At 40.6% G+C, this 20,545-nt stretch overlaps 1 protein-coding gene across 2 annotated transcripts in view; it reads left to right on the top strand.

Moving 5' to 3' along the window:
- The window catches only part of Pcca (propionyl-CoA carboxylase subunit alpha), a 359,349-nt gene that overhangs the window by 290,624 nt on the left and 48,180 nt on the right, over positions 1-20,545 (top strand). For both annotated transcript variants that reach the window (XM_027938819.3, XM_071611620.1), the window contains exon 21: positions 5,880-5,933. In XM_027938819.3, coding sequence (XP_027794620.1) covers positions 5,880-5,933 — 54 coding nt within the window. The remainder of the gene's footprint in view (positions 1-5,879; positions 5,934-20,545) is intronic.

The raw sequence follows: 20,545 nt of genomic DNA on the forward strand, positions 1-20,545 counted from the left end.
ACACTCAGATGGTAGCAGTGGAAATTCAACAAAACATAGTTTTGTTGGAGCAGAGCCATGCCGGTTCCTTTGCACGTGTCTGGGCGCTCTTGCAGCAGTTGCTGTGAGTAGAGGTGGAGTGCAGGGTGTGCCCTGCTCACAGCCGTGTAGGGCCTGGCACAGGTGAAGCTACTGTGATCCTTTGAGCTCGACCAAGATGAAAATTTTGCTGAACAAGAAGAACCACCCTCAACCACCGTTACCAAACACTGAATGGCTTTGAAATCGCTTATGCTGCAGTTTAACGAATTCAACCTACACTGCAAGATGAAACTGCTTAGTGTAAAACTTGTACTGACAACAACTAGCGCTTGAATCACAATAATAGCAAGCTGCTTTGAAAAAGTCTTTAATATCTTTATTTTAGTCGACAGGTACTAATTGTTCTTACCTGCGAGGTATGGTGTGACATTTCAGCACATGTCTCAGTTGTGTAGCAATCAACTCAGGATATTTAGGTTATCCATTGTCGCAGACACTCATCATTTCTTTTTGAGAAGCTCAAAAATGATAAGTGTCAGGCTTCTTTTTACACTTCCTGGGCTGTCAAAACATTTAATACAAGAAGCTAATTACAGTTTCAGCAGCATTTTTCCAAACCTCAATGCAAGGGCAAAGGGGATTTCTGTATTTTAATCCATTTAGCTGAACAGTTGAGGAGCTTCTGCTTGCCCTTCCTTGGAAGTGATTAAACTGCGGTGTAAGATAAGCTGAACGGCACAGATCAGGGAAAATGTCTAACAGTTCTGTAAATGCCTGCCACGCAGTGGATCTGCTCTGGTGGAATCATGTGCTTGTGGATTGAAGTCAGGCTTTGGCAATCCCTCTGTGTGGGAAAAGACATTGTCAAACATAAAATACATAAACCCCACTGCAGATCAGCAGTTATAGGCAAACATTTGCATTTGATTTTGATGATAAGGAACATCAAGCCCTATACTGGACAAACCTTTGTCCTGAAAATAAAAGAATTCCATTCTCCTTATTAGTGAACCAGTATTACAGAAAGTTGTGCTCAGCTACATTTTGAATTTTATATTTAAAAAGTTATGGAAATTTGTTTTCTCACATTATAAGTAGCCACATAATATCCACAAATTGTGCATCTGGGCTCATAGAACCTAAAATGTTTACTGTATGGCCCATCACAGAAAAAGTTTCCTGACCTCTAAATTACATCAAGATGGTAGCAGTGGAGATAGGAAGGGGACTAATGTGACATGTATTTTTGGTGGAGGGCAGAGAAGATTGGCAATGGATTTGCCAATTAGATACTGGGTAAGATACGGGGTAAGAAGGAAGTTAAAGAATGGAGTGTGAGGCTGGGTGTGGTGATGCACACCTGTAATCCCAGCTGCCTAGGAGGCTGAGGCAAGAGGGTCACAAGTTTGAGGCCAGCCTCAAAAACTTAGGGAGTCATTGTCTCAAAGTTTAAAAAAAGAAAAAGAAAGGGCTGGGGATGTGGCTCAGTGGTTAAGTGCCCCTGGATTCAATGCCCAGTTACCACCCACCTAAAATATGGACTGTGCCCTGTGGCTCTTCTTTCTGACCTAGGCTGCCAAGGACAGAAAATTTAACCACTACTGGGGAAAGTCCGTGGCTGGTAGTAATGGGGTGCTGTCACAGGGTATTTCCTCACTACTCTGAACCCCAGGAATGTGGTGGCAGGCATGTTCATTGATCACCTGTCCACAGTCCAGACCGTTGTGCACTACCCCTTTCCCTGATTTCTTAGCAGCTACACCTGTACTTCTCCCCAGCCAAATGTCTATGTTAGATGATCAAAGGATATATACCTTATTTTTATTTTTCATAGTATGTAAAAACTAAAGAATTTTGGTGAAGATTGCTCTTAGGTTTTTATTTCTACAGCTTTGATGGGGTATTGCTGGCATTGAGGAGAAAGTGTAAGAATTGATCCTTGACCTTCAAAACCTCTCCATCTGGGGCTGGGGCTATAGCTCAGTTGGTAGAGCACTTGCCTCGCACATGTGAGGCACTGGGTTCAATTCTCAGCACCACATAAAAATGAAATGAAGATATTGTGTCCATCTACTATAAAAAAACATTTTTAAAAAACCACTCTCCATCTAATTGACGATCAAGTGTAAGGCACTGTGTAGATACTGCATCCACACAGGCAGAGGAGGGGTGTGAGTCCTGTGCAGCACCAGTGCAGGCAGGTTGCTCTAACCTTCCTGTGTGCTGGGTCCCTCGTCTGTAAAACAAAACGGAGATCATCTTTGGGTTCAGGTGCTCTTCAAGCCCCAACCATCAGAGTTGCTTACCTCTCAGGTTTCCAGCGGTTTTGCTCGGTCTCTGACTCCTCTCTGTCCCCACTCTTCAATCTTGCCATTGTCTTTCTACAACATAGACCTGCCACGCCCCAGCTCTTAAGAATAAGAACTTTGTCAACAATGAGCTGCCCTGGACAAAGACAGACCTGGCTGCTGGCTCGGGCTGAGGCTCAGTGGTAGAGCACTTGCCTAGCATGTGTGAGGCCCTGGGTTCTATCCTCAGGACCACATAAAAAAATTAACAAGTAAAATAAACTTTTTAAAAAGAGAGAGAGCGACCTGGCTGTGTATGTCCTTGACTGTTTTCTTTCTTGTCATTTCCATTCTTCAGCCAACCTTCTCTCTGCCCACACTGAGCTCCTCAACTTTCCTTAAATATACTGTACTTGTTTTTAATCTGAAATTGGCATAAATGGTTCCATTAGCACAAAAGTTTCTCTGTTACTTCCTGTTTGAGAATACCTGCTCATTTCAGAAAAATAATTTTTATTGCCAAAAATGTATCTATTTATCACTCAAAAATGTTATATTTAAGAATGTGGACTTTACAGAATAGCTAAATCAAGCTAACTAAGATATATATTACCTCACATACTGATTGGTTTTTTTTTTTTTTTTGGTCAGAACATTTAAAATTTTTCTTGCTATCTTCAGTAGTATAATACATTGTCACCAACTGTATCTACTGTATCTACCATGTTGTAAAATGGACCTCTTGAACTAACTGAAATTTTATATCCTTTGACCATTAACTCTCCGCCTCTGGTAACCAACCTCTATTTTCTACTACTATTTATTTATTTTCATTTCAGCACTTGAACCCTGGGGGTACTTAACCAATGAGCCACATCACCACCCCTTTTAATTTTTCATTGTTATGGTCTCACCAAGTTTCTTAGGGCTTTACTAAGTTGCTGAGGCTGGCTTTGAATTTGCGATCCTCTTGCCTCAATCTCCTGAGCTGCTGAGATTATGGGTGTGTACCACACATCTGGGTTTTTTCCTGGCTTAGACCCAGGGCCTCTCCCACGCTAGGCAGCACTTTACCATGAGCCACATCACACTCTCTTCTTCTATGAGTTCAATTGTTTTAGATTTCACATGGAAATGAGATCCTCAGTATTTATCTTATTTCACTTACCATACTGTCTTCCAACATCATCTTTATTGTTACAAAGGACGAGTGATTTTCTTATTTTTTAAGACAAAATAGTATTCTATCGTGTATATTACAGAATTTTTTAATTCATCCATTGGTGATCTTGACTGTTATGAATAATGCTTAAATGAACCATGAGAGTACAAATATCTCTTCAACATACTAATTTCAATTCCTTTGAATATAAAACCAGTAGTAGGATTGCTGGATCATAAGGTAGTCCTATTTTTAATTTTTCAAGAAACTCTATTCTGTGTTCTGAATGGTTGTAATTCTGTTCATTTTTTTAATACCAGCTCTAATATTTATCCACAAATCTTCTTTAACTTTTCAGGCATTTAGTTGGTCTTTTACCCCACAGTACCTTGTACAACTTGTACAGTGGATTCATCATACTGAATTATACTTATTTAAAGTTGTGCTGTCTTTTCCTTAGTCTCCGAGAAGGCTAGCCAGCAGTGCTACACATGGTGGTCCATGGGTTGATGGGCAGTGAGAATGAGGACTATAGAAGAAGCCCCAGTATCAGATCTAGGCTTCCACTCAGGTCTTCATTGAACCTTTCACTGAACACTAAGGAAATAATTTATTTTATTCCATTCTGTGTTCTTTTTGTCACTTTTTGCCTTTATTCACTTATCCATGTCCATTTAAAAGGAAAAACAGGTAAGTGAAAAAGAAAAAGATCAACTAAATTTCCCAGAAATAAATTGTTTTATGTACATTATTTATTCTAGAATTTTCTATAATATATGGAGTTTCTTTATGAGACTTATTCTAACAAACTGATTAGTTCTTTCTTTTTGCACTTTGAAATATACTACAGGTTTAGCATCTCTAATTTGAAATTCAAAACCTCTTTGAGTGCTGTTTTTGGGGATTAGGAGTGTTCAACCAGGATACTCTATGCAAATATTCCAAAGTCCAAAAAAAGCAAAAACCAAAAACCCCCAACTCAGAAACATTTCTGGTCTCAGGCATTTTGGATAAGGGATATTCTACCTGTGTGAACATGTTTTGCATCTTTAAAATTTTTAGATGTCTTTGTGGATATACCGTAATTTATGTCATGACTCCTTTTGCTAGTCCTTGAGATTACCCGGCATTTTTCAGTTCTGTGAACTACAGGGAGATACCATATTTGTAGACTTATTTTTGTGCCTATCCATAATTTTTTTTCCTTAGTATTAATTCTTAGAAGTGAACTAAAAGGGCCCAAGTAATAGCATGGATATTGAATTCCCTGTTCTGTAGGATGCTGCCTTCTCTGCCAGCTGAGGATGTTTTATCAAATCACTTGCAATATTTGCAAGTTGGGGAAACATTTTGCATTTAACCATTTTCCTCCTCATTTCTCCAGCCTTCCCCTGTCAAGGAGCAGCGGGCTCAGCTGAACCCTGGAGGGTCCCTCGAGGTCCCATTGCTCTAGTGATCTCAGAGCTTAATGTTAGTAAACTTGCACTTTTGGAAAAGGAGTTTAATTAAGATACATCTGTAATAGTTCATGGCATGCAGTTCAGCGAAGGCCACTCAGTCTCTCCAGGACTTCTGGGAACTTTTAAATCATAGTAGCTCATTTAGAACTGCTTCATATGAAGCTCCTGGGCCATCTCTGATTAGTACAGAAAAAGGAAAAATTTGAGGAACACGTTAGGATTGAATAGAGCACTTTTCTCAAGAGAAAGATCTGAAAAGTCTGATTTACTTTAAGTAAACTATTTAGTCAGCCATTTTTAGCAATATTTTGACTTTTAACAAGTTTAAACAAGAAAGATACATGTAAATAGTAATGTATTTGCTTTGATCATATTTGACTTATAGATAAATGTATAGTGTAAAGGTGAAATCTGTTTTTTCACTTTTCTCTGGACACAAATGAATTACATTGTTTTCATGGTTGGTTTAAACAAATGCTAATTTATTTTAATAACTTTATTGAGATACAGTTCACATGCCATCTAATTGTACCCATTTAAAATTACAATTCAGTGGGGTCTGGTCTGTTCAGAGTACATAGTTGTCACCCCCAGTGTTATTAGAACATTTTCACATCCCAAAACAAACCCCATACCAATTAGCAGTTACCCTGTCTCCTCCCAACACTCCTCCCTGAGGCAACCACTAATCCACTTTCTATTCTAGACATTTTGACTAGATGGAGCCATGCATGTTCCTTGGTGACTGCCCGCTGTTTTTGCATGTGCTGTATTTCATTTCTTTTTATTATTTAGTAACATAACACTGTTCCACTGTGTGGACGTGTACTGTGCTGTGTTTCGTCATCATCAGTTGATGGACATGCCGGTGTTTGCCTGTTGTGAACACTCATGTACAAGGTTCTGTGTGGGCGCACATTCATTTTATACTTTTTTTTTTTTTTTAAGTGTCTTTCTCGAGAAGCTGGTGGACACATGAGCATTCAGTTTCTTGGCACAGTGGTAAGTACAGAAGAATAATTATTTGTGTATTCTCTTAATTTAGAGACAAAAATAGTATTTGGCTAATTTTAGCCCATGAGTTTCAACCTGCTTCATTGTGGGTTTAGTTTGCTGGTAAAGTAAGATGTTTGTATAAGAAGCACATGCCTTAATGTGTTACAGCAGTTTCCATGATAGAATTTTCATAGACACTTCTTATGAGAACATATTTTTTTAAAAATTAACTTATTGAGTATTTTAAGTACTTTTTTCTATTAAAAACTTTCTCTGTGTTTATATAATAAAAATAAGAGTGTATTACATAAAGTTGCTTTTGAAAACAGTGAGCTTGACCTTTATCCCCTTCAGTTTTCTTTAACTTTCTCTATAAGGTCCTTTTAAATCTAACTTTCTAATGAAATTTAATGATAATCCTACTTTTATTAATTTTTGTCTAAATCCTATTGTTTTAGATAATGTTATAAAATAATTATAAGCATGATTTAAATATAGCTATATCTAACATTATGATGGGTATCCTACTTTTATTAATTTTTGTCTAAATCCTATTGTTTTAGATAATGTTATAAAATAATTATAAGCACTATTTAAATATAGCTATATTTAACATTATGATGGGTAGATATGACATTTTATTTATCCCTGAATCTCACTGTTAGGTGTAGGCTACTATACTTTTTTTTTCTTTACAAATGGTATCATGATGAGCACCTTAATGTATTTTACTTCTTTGATGTTTTGAATTATTTTCAAATAAGTATAAGATATTTTAAAAATATATGATACATTTCTTGATGATGGAATGTGATGATCATTATTATCCAAAGTACAGGTATGAAGACACATGTTGGTGTGAATATACTATGTATACAACCAGAGATATGAAAAATTGTGCTCTCCATATATAATAAGAATTGTAATGCATTCTGCTGTCATATATAAATAAAAATAATAAATTAAAAAATATTTGATACATTTCTTCCTAAACATAATCAAAGCCATGAATATTTTTATGGTTCATTATAAATTTTCTAGTTATTTTATATCTTTTTAGAACCCTACCCATTATATATTAGAATACTACTTTGCACTCTCTCACTGGTATTATAGTTTTCTAAATTATTTATCTGCTAAAAAGAGGTTTGCTTGATTAAATATTAAATATATTAAATGTTTTCACATATAATTTATAATTATTAGTAGTAGCATTAAAAATTTCAGAATATTTTTTAGATAAGCACATTATTGTTTTAATTTTCACTTCTGTATTTATTGCTACCATCTTTGAATATTTTTCACATATCCATTTACTAAGTATTATTTATAATATGAGAAATGTCTACTCATGTCCTTTGGGTACATTGTTCAGGATATATATTCACATAGCAAGTTTCTGGTAGCTGGATGAGTTTATTGAGAATTTCAGAGAGGCCTGTGGCTTGAATAAAAAAAAATGCAATGATTTTGCACCCAGTGAGATGGGAATGATATTATAATATATATTCACAGAGCACTTCATCATTTATATATGCACAAAGATGTATGTGTAGTTTACATATACAAAGTATGTGTATATTCAGGCTCTAGCTCATTGATTGTAACCTAAATTTTAGGTATTGAACCTAAGGCTTATGGTTATTCTTATAAAATAATGCAACAAAAACTTTATTATTGAGATGTATTTCAAGAGAAACTATATTAGATTTGAATCCAATGGGTGAGTGTGTGTGTGCGCGCACACACACCCACATGTGTATAGAAGGAGAAATTGATATTGATTGATTTTAAGGAATTGCTTTGCTCAGTTGTGGATGGATGGCAAGTCCTGGCCTTCAGGGTAGGCCATTCAGATGGAGACAGTGGAAGTGTGCAGTTCAATCCCCCCAAAGGCCATCTTCTGACTGATTGCTCCTTGTTGGTCAATTGTTTTCCATTAAGACTCAAATGATTGGATGAAGCCCCCCCACATTATAGAGGATGATCCACCTTACTCCAGGTTCACTGATTTAAATGTGCATCTCATCCAGAAAATACCCTCACAGATGCATCTGAAATGACATTTTATCAAATATCTGGGTACTGTGGTCTCACTAAGTGGACACATAAATTTAACCATCACAGAAGTGAATATCCCATCCCTTAGAGGTGTTTAGTTCTTTACAGTGGCTCTTTATTCAGAGATAGAATCACACTGTGCCCCTGATCCACTGCTGAAGTAGTAGGAAAGTGATTCTGTATAAATGGAGGCTTATCGGCCTCTTGATCCTCTTCAGACATGGCCGGCTCCTTCCTCAGGGGCTCTGCACTCGCCCTTCTTCTGTCGTGACTGTTAGGAACATCTGCCTACACGTCTGCTGTTTTCTTGCTATTCTGTGCCAGGGATTGAGCCCAGAGCATCAACTGCTAGGCAGGGGCTCTACCACTCAACTGCTAGGCGGGGCTCTACCATGAGCTACAGCACCAGCCCTTTTCATTTTATTTTGAGACAGGTTCTCACTAAGATGCTCAGACTGCCTCAGACTTGGATCCTCCTGCCTCAGCCTCCTGAGTAGCTGGGATTACAGTTTTGCTTCACCACACCTGGTCTCATTCATAATCTTAATCACCCTTTCTGACATTTTATTTTCCCCCTTCCTGCTTTCTTCTTTTTCTTTAGCAACTGCCACTGTTTGACACAGTATACATGCATTTTTTGATGCATTGATTGTCTTCCCTTGCATGTAGCAAGCTCCATGGGCATAGGCTTTTTGTCATTTGGCGCAATGCTCTGAACAGGACCTTGTGGGTATTCAATAAATATTAGTTCAGTGAATGAGTGCCGTTGACTCGTGTGGGATTTAAGTATCAGACTTTTAAAAGAAAAATGAAAAAAATTATATAGAAAAAAATGTGTTAAAAGTAAGTGTGGGGGGGCTGGGGTTGTGACTCAGCTGTAGAGTGCTCGCCTTGCATGTGCGGGACCCTGGGTTCGATCCTCAGCAACACATAAAAATAAATAAGTGAAATAAAGGTATTGTGTCCAACTACAACTAAAAAATAAATATTTTTTTAAAAAAAGTAAGTGGGGGGGGGGCTGGGGATATAGCTGATATAGCTGAGTTGGTAGAGTGCTTGCCTCGTGTGCACAAGGCCCTGGGTTCAATCCCCAGCACCACACACACACACACACACACACAGTAAGTGTGAGGGTGTTTGGGACCTTAGAATTGAGCTAATCTGTCTTCCTCAGATAAGGAAAGTTGGCATCAGAAGAGACGGTGTGACCCACACAAGGGCGGTCAGAGCAAAGGAGGGTGCCCAGAGTCCTCCCCTCAGTCCAGCCCTCATTCCATCAGCAAATGCCCTTTCATTTTATTCCCTTTCACTCACATTAGGCACCCAAACAGACTAGAGAGAAAGAAAGAATTAAGCACATACACACACACACACACACCACACACACACACACCCCTCTAATAAACTGCTTACAAATGTCACCTGAAAAAATGAAAATAAGAGTTTCATGTGGCTGATGTTCCCTTCTCCCACTAGAAAGTAAGAGACTGTTTTCTGGGGTATCCAGAGGCTCTGGGTCCACTCTACACAGAGAAGGAATCCAGTCCTAACACAATTCTTCAGCCCAGCAGTTTGGAGACCCAGATAGTTTGTTGCATTGAATTTTTCCCCTGTGTATTATTAGCAGTAGTGGGTTAGTACAGAAGAGGCGAAATGGTGTGCAGTTCATGGACTGTCAGAACAGATGGAGATTGGCTGACACTCTCACGTGCTGCTTCAGTGGAAGGTGTCCAAAGCAGACATAGCGGCAAGGACACAGGTCAGGAGCAGTAGTCGCATGGTAGAGGTGAGGCCCCAAGTATGCATTGTCTTTGTGAGAATCCTTGTAGAATTTTCTATTAAAGTTGGGGTTTTGAGTATTAATAACAATAGCCTTCAATGTTCAAAAAAAGTTTAAATTTAAACTAAGAAAAATACTTCTTTGTATCACTAAATTTCAGTAGTGATATTAGCATTTCAACTGAGGGAAAGTAGAGATAAGGATAATTAATTTCATTCAATTTCTACTCAGAAATTTTAAAAAATGTGTTGTTTTTATGTCCTGTAAATCTCATGACTTTTTAAAAACTTGGTTTTATTAGATGACATTACATATTACAAAATATTATAAATATATTTTACATAATTGTACGAGTACATTTAAAAGAACATTTTATAAGCTGAGCACAGTGACACATGCCTGTAATACCAGCAATTACTGAAGCTGAGGCAGGAGGATGACAAGTTTGAGGCCAGCTTCAGCCACTGAGGGAAACTCTATCTCAAAATAAAACATAAGAAATGGCAGATGATGTGGCTCAGTAGTTGGACACCCCAGGGTTCAATTCTCACTGCCTCCCTAAATAATCATGACAAATAAATAAAAACTTATAATACATTTGTAAGCTTTAAAAAATAATGATAAATTCCCATGTACCCACTATACAATTTATTTTTAGAAATTACCATGACTTTTGAAGATTTCTGGTGTTCTTCCATGATCGTGTCACTCCCTGCCATGGGAAATTTCTTCCTGATTTTGTATTTATCATTCTGTCTTTTCTTTATAATTTTTCCACATATTTGCAACCCCAGATAATACATAGTTCAGCTTTGCTTGCTTTCAGACCTGACACACATAGGGTTATATTCTCTAGTCTCCCGTGACTTGGTTTCCCTGCTGGGCCTTGTTTGTGAGACCCGTTGCATGCAGCTGGAATTCATTGGTACCCACAGCCAAGCAGACTGTTCTTGGGTTGATAAGCTGAGCAGTTTTCAGCTTTTTGCCATAATTCTTAGTGCTACCATGAGCATTTCTGAACATGGGTACCGTGTCCTAGAGGCACACGTGGGGCGACACTGCATAGTTATATGGATTTAGTCCATTTGTATGTTGTTTGGATTTTTAATAAGGCAGAAAGAATCAGGTTGGGGAGCATATGACAAGTTCTGACTCTGAGTTACAGATAGAAGCAACTGTCAAGAACTGCGAGCAGTCTGAGATTTCCCTTTCTTGCAAGATGCCAAATTGATCTGCTACAATTTCATGGAGAATGCTGGAAAACATGAGACTCCAGGTCAGAAGTAAAGGACAGTTGATTAGAACAGTAGCAGTGGCCAGAGGGTCATTTTTGCTCCATTGCCCTGAAGCTACATTCCCCTGGGGTGATGCAGGGAGAGAGGGAGATGTTGCCTGCACACACTAGGGACTGCACCCGAGCTGGGAAGCCGAGTCTTTTATAATGGGCACTCTTCATACCTTCCCTTTGTTCCAGTCTACAAACATCCCACAGAGCAAGGAACAATTGATGTTTTACTCGTAAGAAGTGGAAAAACGTGAGAGACCCATGGAGACTTGTCTCCTTACAGTGATGAATGAGTGTCACTTCCTGGTCAGAGATGCCCAAAAGCCAAATGTGAGCTCTCAAGGCCCCTGTTGTGTTCCCATTGGAAGCTGTAGCACAGATGCGACTCTGCTGTCCTGGTCTGTGGGTGAAGAGTGGGGCTGAGCATTGCCACCCCCAACATTCAGTTGCTGAAGCTTACCTTAATAATAAAGGAACATAAAGGCCCATCTTCTATCTATAAAACCTCATGTCCACTTTAATAGATTTCAGATGCATGTCAGGGGTATAGATTTGAGATTCAATAAGTGTATTCGGTTGACTGTAAAGGCTTTGCTCAGAACTTTCAATCCAAACCTGAGGTCTCCTTTCTATCATGCTGTTTGAAGTATAGTTAAAATTTAACTTTAGTGTCTATCAACCTCATCACACTCCTACTCCTAAATTATAGTTTGTAGGAGTGTGTGTGTGTATAGTGTATGTATATATGTGTGTGTGTGTGTATATATGGTTTGTAGGAGGTGTCTGGGGCTGCTGCCACACATTATCACCTACCAGAAGGCTGGAAACAGCAGCAGTGTCTTCTCTCACGACTCTGGAGGCAGACATCTAAAGCCCAAGTGTGGGCAGGTTTCCTGAAAGGCTTCAGGGAGAGTCTGTTTCATCCTCTCCTCTCTCCTGGCTTCTGTAGTTGCTGGCAGTCCTTGGTATTCCTTGGCTTCTAGCTGTGTCCTTCCAGTCTCCTCTTGTGTTGTCACATGGTCTTCCCATGTCTCTGTGTGTTCATTCATGTGACTTCAGGGGCACCAGTTACCAGATGGGGCTCACCCTCATCCAGCAAAGCCTCATCCTGACCATGCACATCTCCAAAGGCTGTTTCCAAGTAAGACCACACTCATGAGGTTCTGGGGACATGATTTTTTTTAGATGGCACTGCCCAGTCCATGTACACTTTATATAGACCTGAAAGCTTTTTAGATATATATGAAAAGAGAAAATTTATCTAAAAATACATGTTAGCAGTGGTCCTTCTTAAGTGTATGCTTTACTGAGATCTCAGTTGAGGTCTGCCCTTTATTTCCCAAGTATTTTCATGCCTGTTATCTCCCACACAGCTGAAGTCACCTTCCCAGCTCAGACGTGCCAGAACACCAACGATGGGTGTGCATTCTTAAGTGTGCAGAAAAAGAAAAATGTAAGCATGATATCCAGCAGCACCATCAAAACCAAAACACTATCATGATAATAGCAACAATAATTAATAACAATGATAATACAAGAAAGTTAAGTAACTATTCTGTTCTATAACTGATAGAATCCGATGCAAAACCAGCTTTTTTGACTTTGAAGTCCACCAAAGTTCCTTAAGAGTGAGTTGCTCCACTGCCTTCTCCAGAAGGCTGCCAAGCACAGTTGTTCATGTAAGTCATCTCGGGCTGCTGTGACGAACGCGTGGACCAGGGTCGCTGAAACAACAGACATTCATTTCTCATGATTCTGGCAAGTTCAAGAATAACGAGCAGCATGCTCAGTGGCTGGGGAGGCCTCTCTTCCTGGCTTGTGGTTGGCCTTCTTGAGCCAGCTCTGGTCTCCCTTCCTCTTCCGCAGAGTCACTCGTCCCCTCCTGAGTCCCACCCTCAGGGCCTCATCTAGCCTAGTCACTCCCATCTCCAGATACTATTTCATTAGGGGTTAGAGCCTCAGAATATGAATGTGGGGGTGGGATCACAGGCATTTGGTCCATACACAGTTAGTTGGTGAGCTGCCTGTCCCAGGGTGTTTCTAGGCCTACTCCAGATAGTTCATTGTCTGGTTGTGTGTGTGTGTGTGTGTGTGTGTGTGTGTGTGTTTCAGTCTGCTTATTGTTATGGTTTGGATCTGTAGAGTGGAAGGCCTGGTCATCAGTGCACAAACGTTCAGCGGGGGGCATTTTGAGAAATGACTAGTTCACCAGGGCTCTGACCTCATTAGGGGACTGATAATCTATTGATGAGCTCATAGTTGGAATGGGCTGTTGGGAGATGGTGTAACGGTAGGAAGTGGGGCCTGGGTGGAGGATGTGCGTCACAGGGGTGTGTCTTCAGGGGTCATGCTTTGTCCCTGGCCCCCAGCCCCTTTCTTCATCTGCTTCCTCATCGCTGTGAGCTGAGCAGCTTTCCCCTGCTAGCCCTTTCCCATGATGCTTTGCGTCACCTCAGGCCTAGAGTCATGGAGCCAGCCGACAGTGGACCAAAACCTCTGTAAACTGGGAGCCCAAATAAACCTTCTTCCTTTGACTTATTTGTATCAGATATTTTGGTCACAATGATGAAAAACTGACTAACACATTTTGGTGAAGCTGCGTGTCTGAGTACATCAGTAAGAGCTCTCAAAGAACGGAAGAGATGCTGTTTTGCTGAACCAGAATTCTTTACTTGAACTAGGCTAAACAATAAGGGTAGGCTTTTTAAAAAATTACTTTAAGAATGTAAAAATTGCCATTTTATTTAAATTGTTTATTCTAGCCATTGTTTATTTATTATTAAATTTATATTTAATTTTTAAAGCATTGGGATATTAAAGCAAACATATTTCAGAGAGATTGAAATTTTTTTCCTTGCAAAAACAATGCCAATTGCCCAAAAGGAAAGATAAACTTAGACTCAATGAGCAGCCTCTTTATGGCCGTGATATTGGCAGCCACCCAAAGACTCTTGAAGAACTATCAAATTCTATGTCTTTGAAGCTTAGCCAGAGATCTTAATGAAACCAAATGATGCTAAAGTTCTTAAAGCTAATTTAAATCTCAAATTGTACATTTTAAATTAAGTTTTTTATTGATAATAAATATACTTTATTTCTTATTAGTCTTGAGAGCTTGAGTAATAATATCAGTAGAATAAACATGTTTTACAAAGATTTACCATTAAGAATGCTATTAATATGACCCTTGATACACCAACACAATTAGATTTCAAAGTAAGCATTTATGAAGTAACAGCGATTAATGACAACCATCGAAAACAATTTTGAACTCCATCAGTTTAACTCAGGAGGGTAAACTTAATATGATAATTCATCTCGTTGAATTGTATCAGCTTAGCAGGAAAGTATGTAAATATGTGACCCTTACCTGGCTTCTAAATGGATGCTGTGCTGATAGATTTATCAGTTCCATTAAAGAACTTTGGGGAACTTTGGAATTTCAGCAATTGTTCCCTTGGAGGCTGAAAACCCAACCTGATCTCATACTGGGACCATTCTGGTCTGCATATTTCCATAATTTGCCTTTGCTACTAATATGACAGCAAGACACAAATAACTGCTTCTAATAATATCCGATGGAGTTGTGGAGGACAGCATTTTAATGTAGTGAAAGACCTCCCCGTGGGGTTGTTATTGCTACTATAGAACAGCAGTTGCAACTGCAGTCTTTTAATTGATTCGTTTAATTAGCAAGAGCTGAAGCTTGGGCTGTATCTTGTCATCTACATCACAGGGCCTGAAATCTGCATCATTCATATTTATAGATACATAAACATCAAAAAGTTCTGCTTCTTCTGAAGAATTCACTTATGGATATTGAATTTTAATAGTATAGACTCCATTTGTTTGGAATCCAAATAATTGGAAAATGAAAATACTCTTTGGAGTCGTAATGACATCATGTATTCTTGATTACGTATCTTCGAAAAATATACTTAAACTTTGTCAGACTTCTGTGCTTTATAAGTTATAAGCAGTCCCTCAGCAGACACAGAAGTGGTCCTGCCACAAACCTGGTGAAAAAGAATCTGCCCTACACATCTTATTAGACTTCACATTTTGATAATGAGCATGAGGCCTAACATTTAATGCTGTGGTGGCACTCAGTCATTATCTTACAGTGATCAATTACCATGTGTCAGACATTGAGTTTGGGCAAATCAAAGGAAAAAAATATTCTTGCCACCAGCTAGCCCACTGGCCCCTGTGGATACAGAAGTGGGAGCAGCTCCTCATGTCTAGTGTAATAGGAACAATAAGAGATGTGTGTGAAGGAGAGGTGTTTCAGGGCTTGGATAAAGGATGTGGAGGAATCATGACCAGCCCTAATGGACCTGGTTAGCTCAGGCCACAACTTTGGGGATGAATCATGTTTGCAAGGGGGAAAAGCATTTCAGAGAATGGGGATCCGCATCTGCAAAAGCCTGAAGAGAGAGGTTCAGAAACGAATGGGAGAGAAAGAGAAGGGTGATAAATGAAGGCACTGAGGCCTGTGGGTGCCCCAGGTGTTTTAGGAAAACAGGCAGTCCAGTGAGGATGGCAGGTAGGGAGCAAAGGTTTGTTTGGGAGGTGGAATAGCAGGGGCTAGGTGATGAAGGGCTCTGCCAAGGACACCGGGCTGTATTCTGGTCAGTTTTTTCACTGCTGTGACCAAAAGACCTGACAAGAACAATTTTAAGGAGCAAAATTTATTTGGGTGCTCATGCTTTCAGAGGTCTCGTCCATAGATGGCCAACTCTATTCCTCAGGGCCTGAGGTGAGGCAAACATCTTGTGGTGGAGGGAAGCAAAGAGAGTGTTCTGCTCAGCAAGGACTGAATATTAACCCCAAAGTCACATCCCCAGACACCCACCTCCTCCAGCCACACTCCACCTGCCTTCAGTTCCCACCCAGTTAACCCCATCATAGGATTAATTCACTGGTTGGGTTAAGGCTCTCGTAACCCAGTCATCTCACCTCTAAACCTTCTTGCATTGTCTCACACAGGAGCTTTTGGGGGACACCTCACATCTGACCCATAACAGGCTGTGTCTTCTAGACATTGAGTTTCATTGCAGGTTTTGAATGAAGAGGGTCACAGTATCTCTAGATGTTCTGAATACCTTCTGCCTATTGAATCCCAGGAAGAAGGGAAGAGAGGAGGTGGAGTAGATGAGGTAGATCTTAACTGTTTTTAGTTTGAAATGCCAGAGGGACACCAGTTGCAAGGGGCATTTCTTTTGGGGAGATCAGGAAAAAGATGAAAAGTGAGCATATGAGTTAGCACTCCATCACCAGTGAGGTGAGGCCATGTAGGAGGTAAGGTTTACCCAGGAGGCAAGGGAAACTCAGAGTGGAACTCTGAGAAATGCTCACCTCCCTAATGGAGTCATCTGCAAAATTATCCCCTTCCCTGTTATCCAGATCATTCATATGATTATCACATTATTCATGATTGCACAATATCTCCACCCTAAGGTATCACTAATTATTTCAAAGTATCTCAATATTCTATTGCCATCTTCAAAAGATCCTCAAAATAAAGCCCATTTTAATAAATAACTCAATGCCTTATATTTGTACGATGCTTTAGGGTTTTAGAGTACTTCTATATCTATTAGCTGACTTAGTTCCATTCATTTTCTGATGAATAAGCCATAGAGCAACTAAGAGTTAGTAGAAACAATCAGAGATATAATATCCTTTGGAATGTTACCAATTTAAAACTTTTGGGATTACTGAGTTACATGATCACAAGAAATTTCCATGAACCACTGTTAGTGAATATTGATGCAGACAGGAATATAAACACAGACTTCCTGTGTTTGAGTCTCAGATTTCCCATCTACTAGCTTTGTGAACTTGAACAAGTTACTTAACCTCTCTGGTCCTCCATTTTCTCATCAGTAAGACAGACATTATCTGTTTTTATGGAGGTGACAAGGGAACATAAGAAAATGTCTGTAAAATGCCTAAAAATACCAGGTACTTGGTGTCTTAATAGTTCCGCTTTCTACTCTCCCTTTGCTACATGTGACTCACATTTTTTCCTTTCTTGCTGGGAGGTATTATCTGAAATTGTGATTTCAATTGAGTCCACAATTTGATGCTTAGTGAACAAACAAATTTAAGGAAAAATATTTTCTTTTTATTTGAAAAGCCACAGTTTCGTTCATCCAATGGCTATGCCCTCTTAACACAGAGAATGTATTATTTGTCATTGAATTCCAATTTTAAAGCGTGTGTGTGTGTGTGTGTGTGTGTGTGTGTATATATATATATATATATTTGTGGCATCGAGATGCTTAAGAACATCTGTTCTGCTAAAGAATAATGGAGAACATAAAGAACACACCTTGGCCAGACATCATGTACAATGACTTTGGGACATTGTATTTGAACACTGCTGCTTAAAATCTGTTTGACTGGAAAGGCAAATGCTTCTGAGACAGGGCATTTGATAATGGTGCTAGTGAGACCTTCTTGCACCAGCCTCACTTTGAAGGGCGATGGGTTAGATAGGCATTTTTAGGCCCTGTGCTACATTGCTGTATGTCATTGATCTGTCATGGCTATGAATTCTTTGCTTATGCTGTTTAATTTACAGTGAAAACAATGTAGAAATGTCAGTGCTTTTCTTATAGAAGCCACATGTATGTCAGTGATTCTTAAACTTTTATCATGCATAAGAATCGCCCAGGAAGCTAGCTGAAATGCAGATTCCCAGGTTCTAGTCTCAGAAAAGCTGACTCCCTAGTCCTGAGGTGAGGCCTGGGGTCTGTGTTTGTAGAAAACAGTTTCAGGAACACCAAGACTAGGATTTGGACTGCATTTTGACAATTAGTGTAGAATTAGTATAGAGCCTAGTAAATTGACACTGAAGAGCACCTTGTACTGCTGGTATTCTGAGCCCAGCATAGGAACAATGCTCTGGAGGTTTCTTACCATAAGAGGCTGGGACATGCATTTGAGTAAGGGTGTGTTGACAGTGCAGGTTGTTACCCAGGAGGAACGTGATAGGACCTAAGGTATAATTGAATCCGGAGTTGTCATTTACTCTGTCTTTTAAATTCACTTATCACTTGCCCAGTTCCTTTGATTTAGTCAGAGTTTTGAAACCTTACACCCATGACAGAGATCATTTTGGTTTTGCCCAGAGCAGGGCTTTTCAACCTTGGCAGCAGGGATATTTTGTACTGGGTGATTCTGTGTCGCAGAGAACTGACCTGTGCATGACAGGACCTTCAGCAGCCCTGGCCTCTGCCACCTGGTCACATCCCCAGATGTAAGAGCCAAAACATCTTCTCCCAGACATTGCCAAGTAGCCCGGAGGGCTGAAGCTGGGGATTTGGAGACCAACATAATTGCACCCAGTTGAATGACTGGGTGGTCGTAAGCTGGGATTGTAGAGTTTCTCTCCCATTTCACTAATCTACGTGAGAGATGAAATGTCTAGATTCCTATGGGTCTGAAACTTATCAGTATCATACACACTGTCACTACTCGATCACCTTATAAAGAAAATGACGAACTGTACCCGGCCTAATTTGCTTTAGGAATGAACATTTGTTTTAATTATTTGGAGGTGTATAAGGATCTTTTTCTTAATCTTCCTCATACTGGGTCATAGACCAGATGTGCCTTAGACAGCCACTCATGGAATCTAGGGCAAATCCTAGCTTGTGGCATGGCCTTGTGTGACTTAGGTTCTCATTACCATTTGAACAGAGAGATGGCCTGTCACTGTTTGCCATAGACACTCACATTCTGAGTCAACAGTGAGAGTGCGCAGTTAAATACGTATTATACCAGCTGCTTCTCTTCATCTGGTCCTCAATTTTGTGGAAGTCCTGTAATCTTCCCAGTGAGGTGTATCAAACAGAGTAGGCTACAGGCGACACCTCTCAGGCATGTGTGAAGCAGTGTTGCCTGTTCTTTTTCAGCTACCATTTAATTGCTCAGCTACTTGATATTTTGTGGTATTTTCCCCCTCACGCATGGAAATATGTGGCAGGATACCTGAGGAGAACTGAGGAGGCTGAACCATAGTCACGGTCTGGGGTATGTGTTTCTGGGAGGTGTCTTTCTCCAGCTGCATGTATCTTTTGAATGGTGTAGATTTTCAAGGTAGTAGGGAAACAGCTAAGGTGATTCCTAAGGTATCAGTGTTAATTACCTAAGCTAATTACCATGCGGGTGGGGACACCGTGATGCGGCAAAGTGCCCTTGTCTGAAATAGAATCCTTGTCTTTTTAGGGATTAGAGAAATAAACACTGTGTAAGTCCTTCCTAACAGTTACCCTTAGAGTTCACCATGTCCAAGGCATCGCCCACCCCTTTCCTGTCTCATCCACCTGTTAGACCAGCCTTTACTAGGGGGGTGGTCAAGGAGACCATGTGGGAGTGCCTGCAGCGTGCCCAGTGAGTTGTGTCTGGGTGTCTCCTTGAATTCTCACAGCTATGAAGGGTGCCCGTAGAACCCTCATTTCACACGTAGATAATGCCTCTGCCACACACCTACAGAAATGAAGTGATTGGCTCCGAGTGGTTCATGTAGAAAGGGCAGCTAGTGGATCAAGCCAGTCCTGAAGGTAGACACGGCCTCTTCTCACAGGCAGCTGGGGGTTGGGATTTAGTTCTACCAGTGGCCCCACTCTTCCTTGTGATGCCTGACGGCCAGATGGGGAGTGGGTCAGGGGAAGTAAACCCACTTCTCTGTTTCTGAGGCCTCTTAAAGGATTTTAGGAATGGCACGGACAGTGTTCAAATATGTGCCTGGCAGCGTGCTGGAGTCCTACAAGTCTAATGGTTCCCAGTGGTTCTCATCGGGGGCAGTTTTGCTCTTCAGGGGACGTCTGGCAATGTCTGGAGACTGGCTGTGATGAGTGGTGAGGTGCCACCAGAATCTAATGGCAGCTGGCCAGGAGACTGACAGCTATCCTACCATGCCCAGGACAACCCTGTGACTGAGTGTCAGTCCACCTACAATGTCAGTAGTGCCAGAGTGGAGCCCCTGAGCTAGAGCAGTCAGGGTCCAGTGCTGCAGTTACTCCTGGGGACCAGGAGTTGTGTCCCAGCAAACCCATCCTGCCTTCCATCCCCTCACCCTCTGCACATCAGGTCTCAGCCGCCCAGTGCACTGTGGCGCATGGCCCTTCCCCTGTGCTCTGGGGCTGACTGGGATGGCACTTGCTGCCCAGCATCACAGGCAGTGATTGTGCTGGCCACCACTAGCCCAGGAGAAGACCCACCTTCAATACCCGCAGCCCTGTGTCTACTGAACATGAATCGTGTTTGTGCCACTGTGAGTTGAAAAGCCGTAAGTGGCGCCACTACAAGTCTGGGCTCATCTATCTGTCAGTATTTGGGACCATCTCCCAGCCCTTCCTGAAGGTCTCGGAGACTCCTGACGAGCTCTGACTTGGGCCCCACCACTGATTCTCCTGCATTCAGTAGGCTGGTCTCACTCCGACCATAATTTGTGAATAAAGAAGGCTGCCAGCGTCTTGG

The sequence above is a fragment of the Marmota flaviventris genome, chromosome 4, assembly GCF_047511675.1.
Source record: "Marmota flaviventris isolate mMarFla1 chromosome 4, mMarFla1.hap1, whole genome shotgun sequence".
Taxonomy (NCBI): domain Eukaryota; kingdom Metazoa; phylum Chordata; class Mammalia; order Rodentia; family Sciuridae; genus Marmota; species Marmota flaviventris.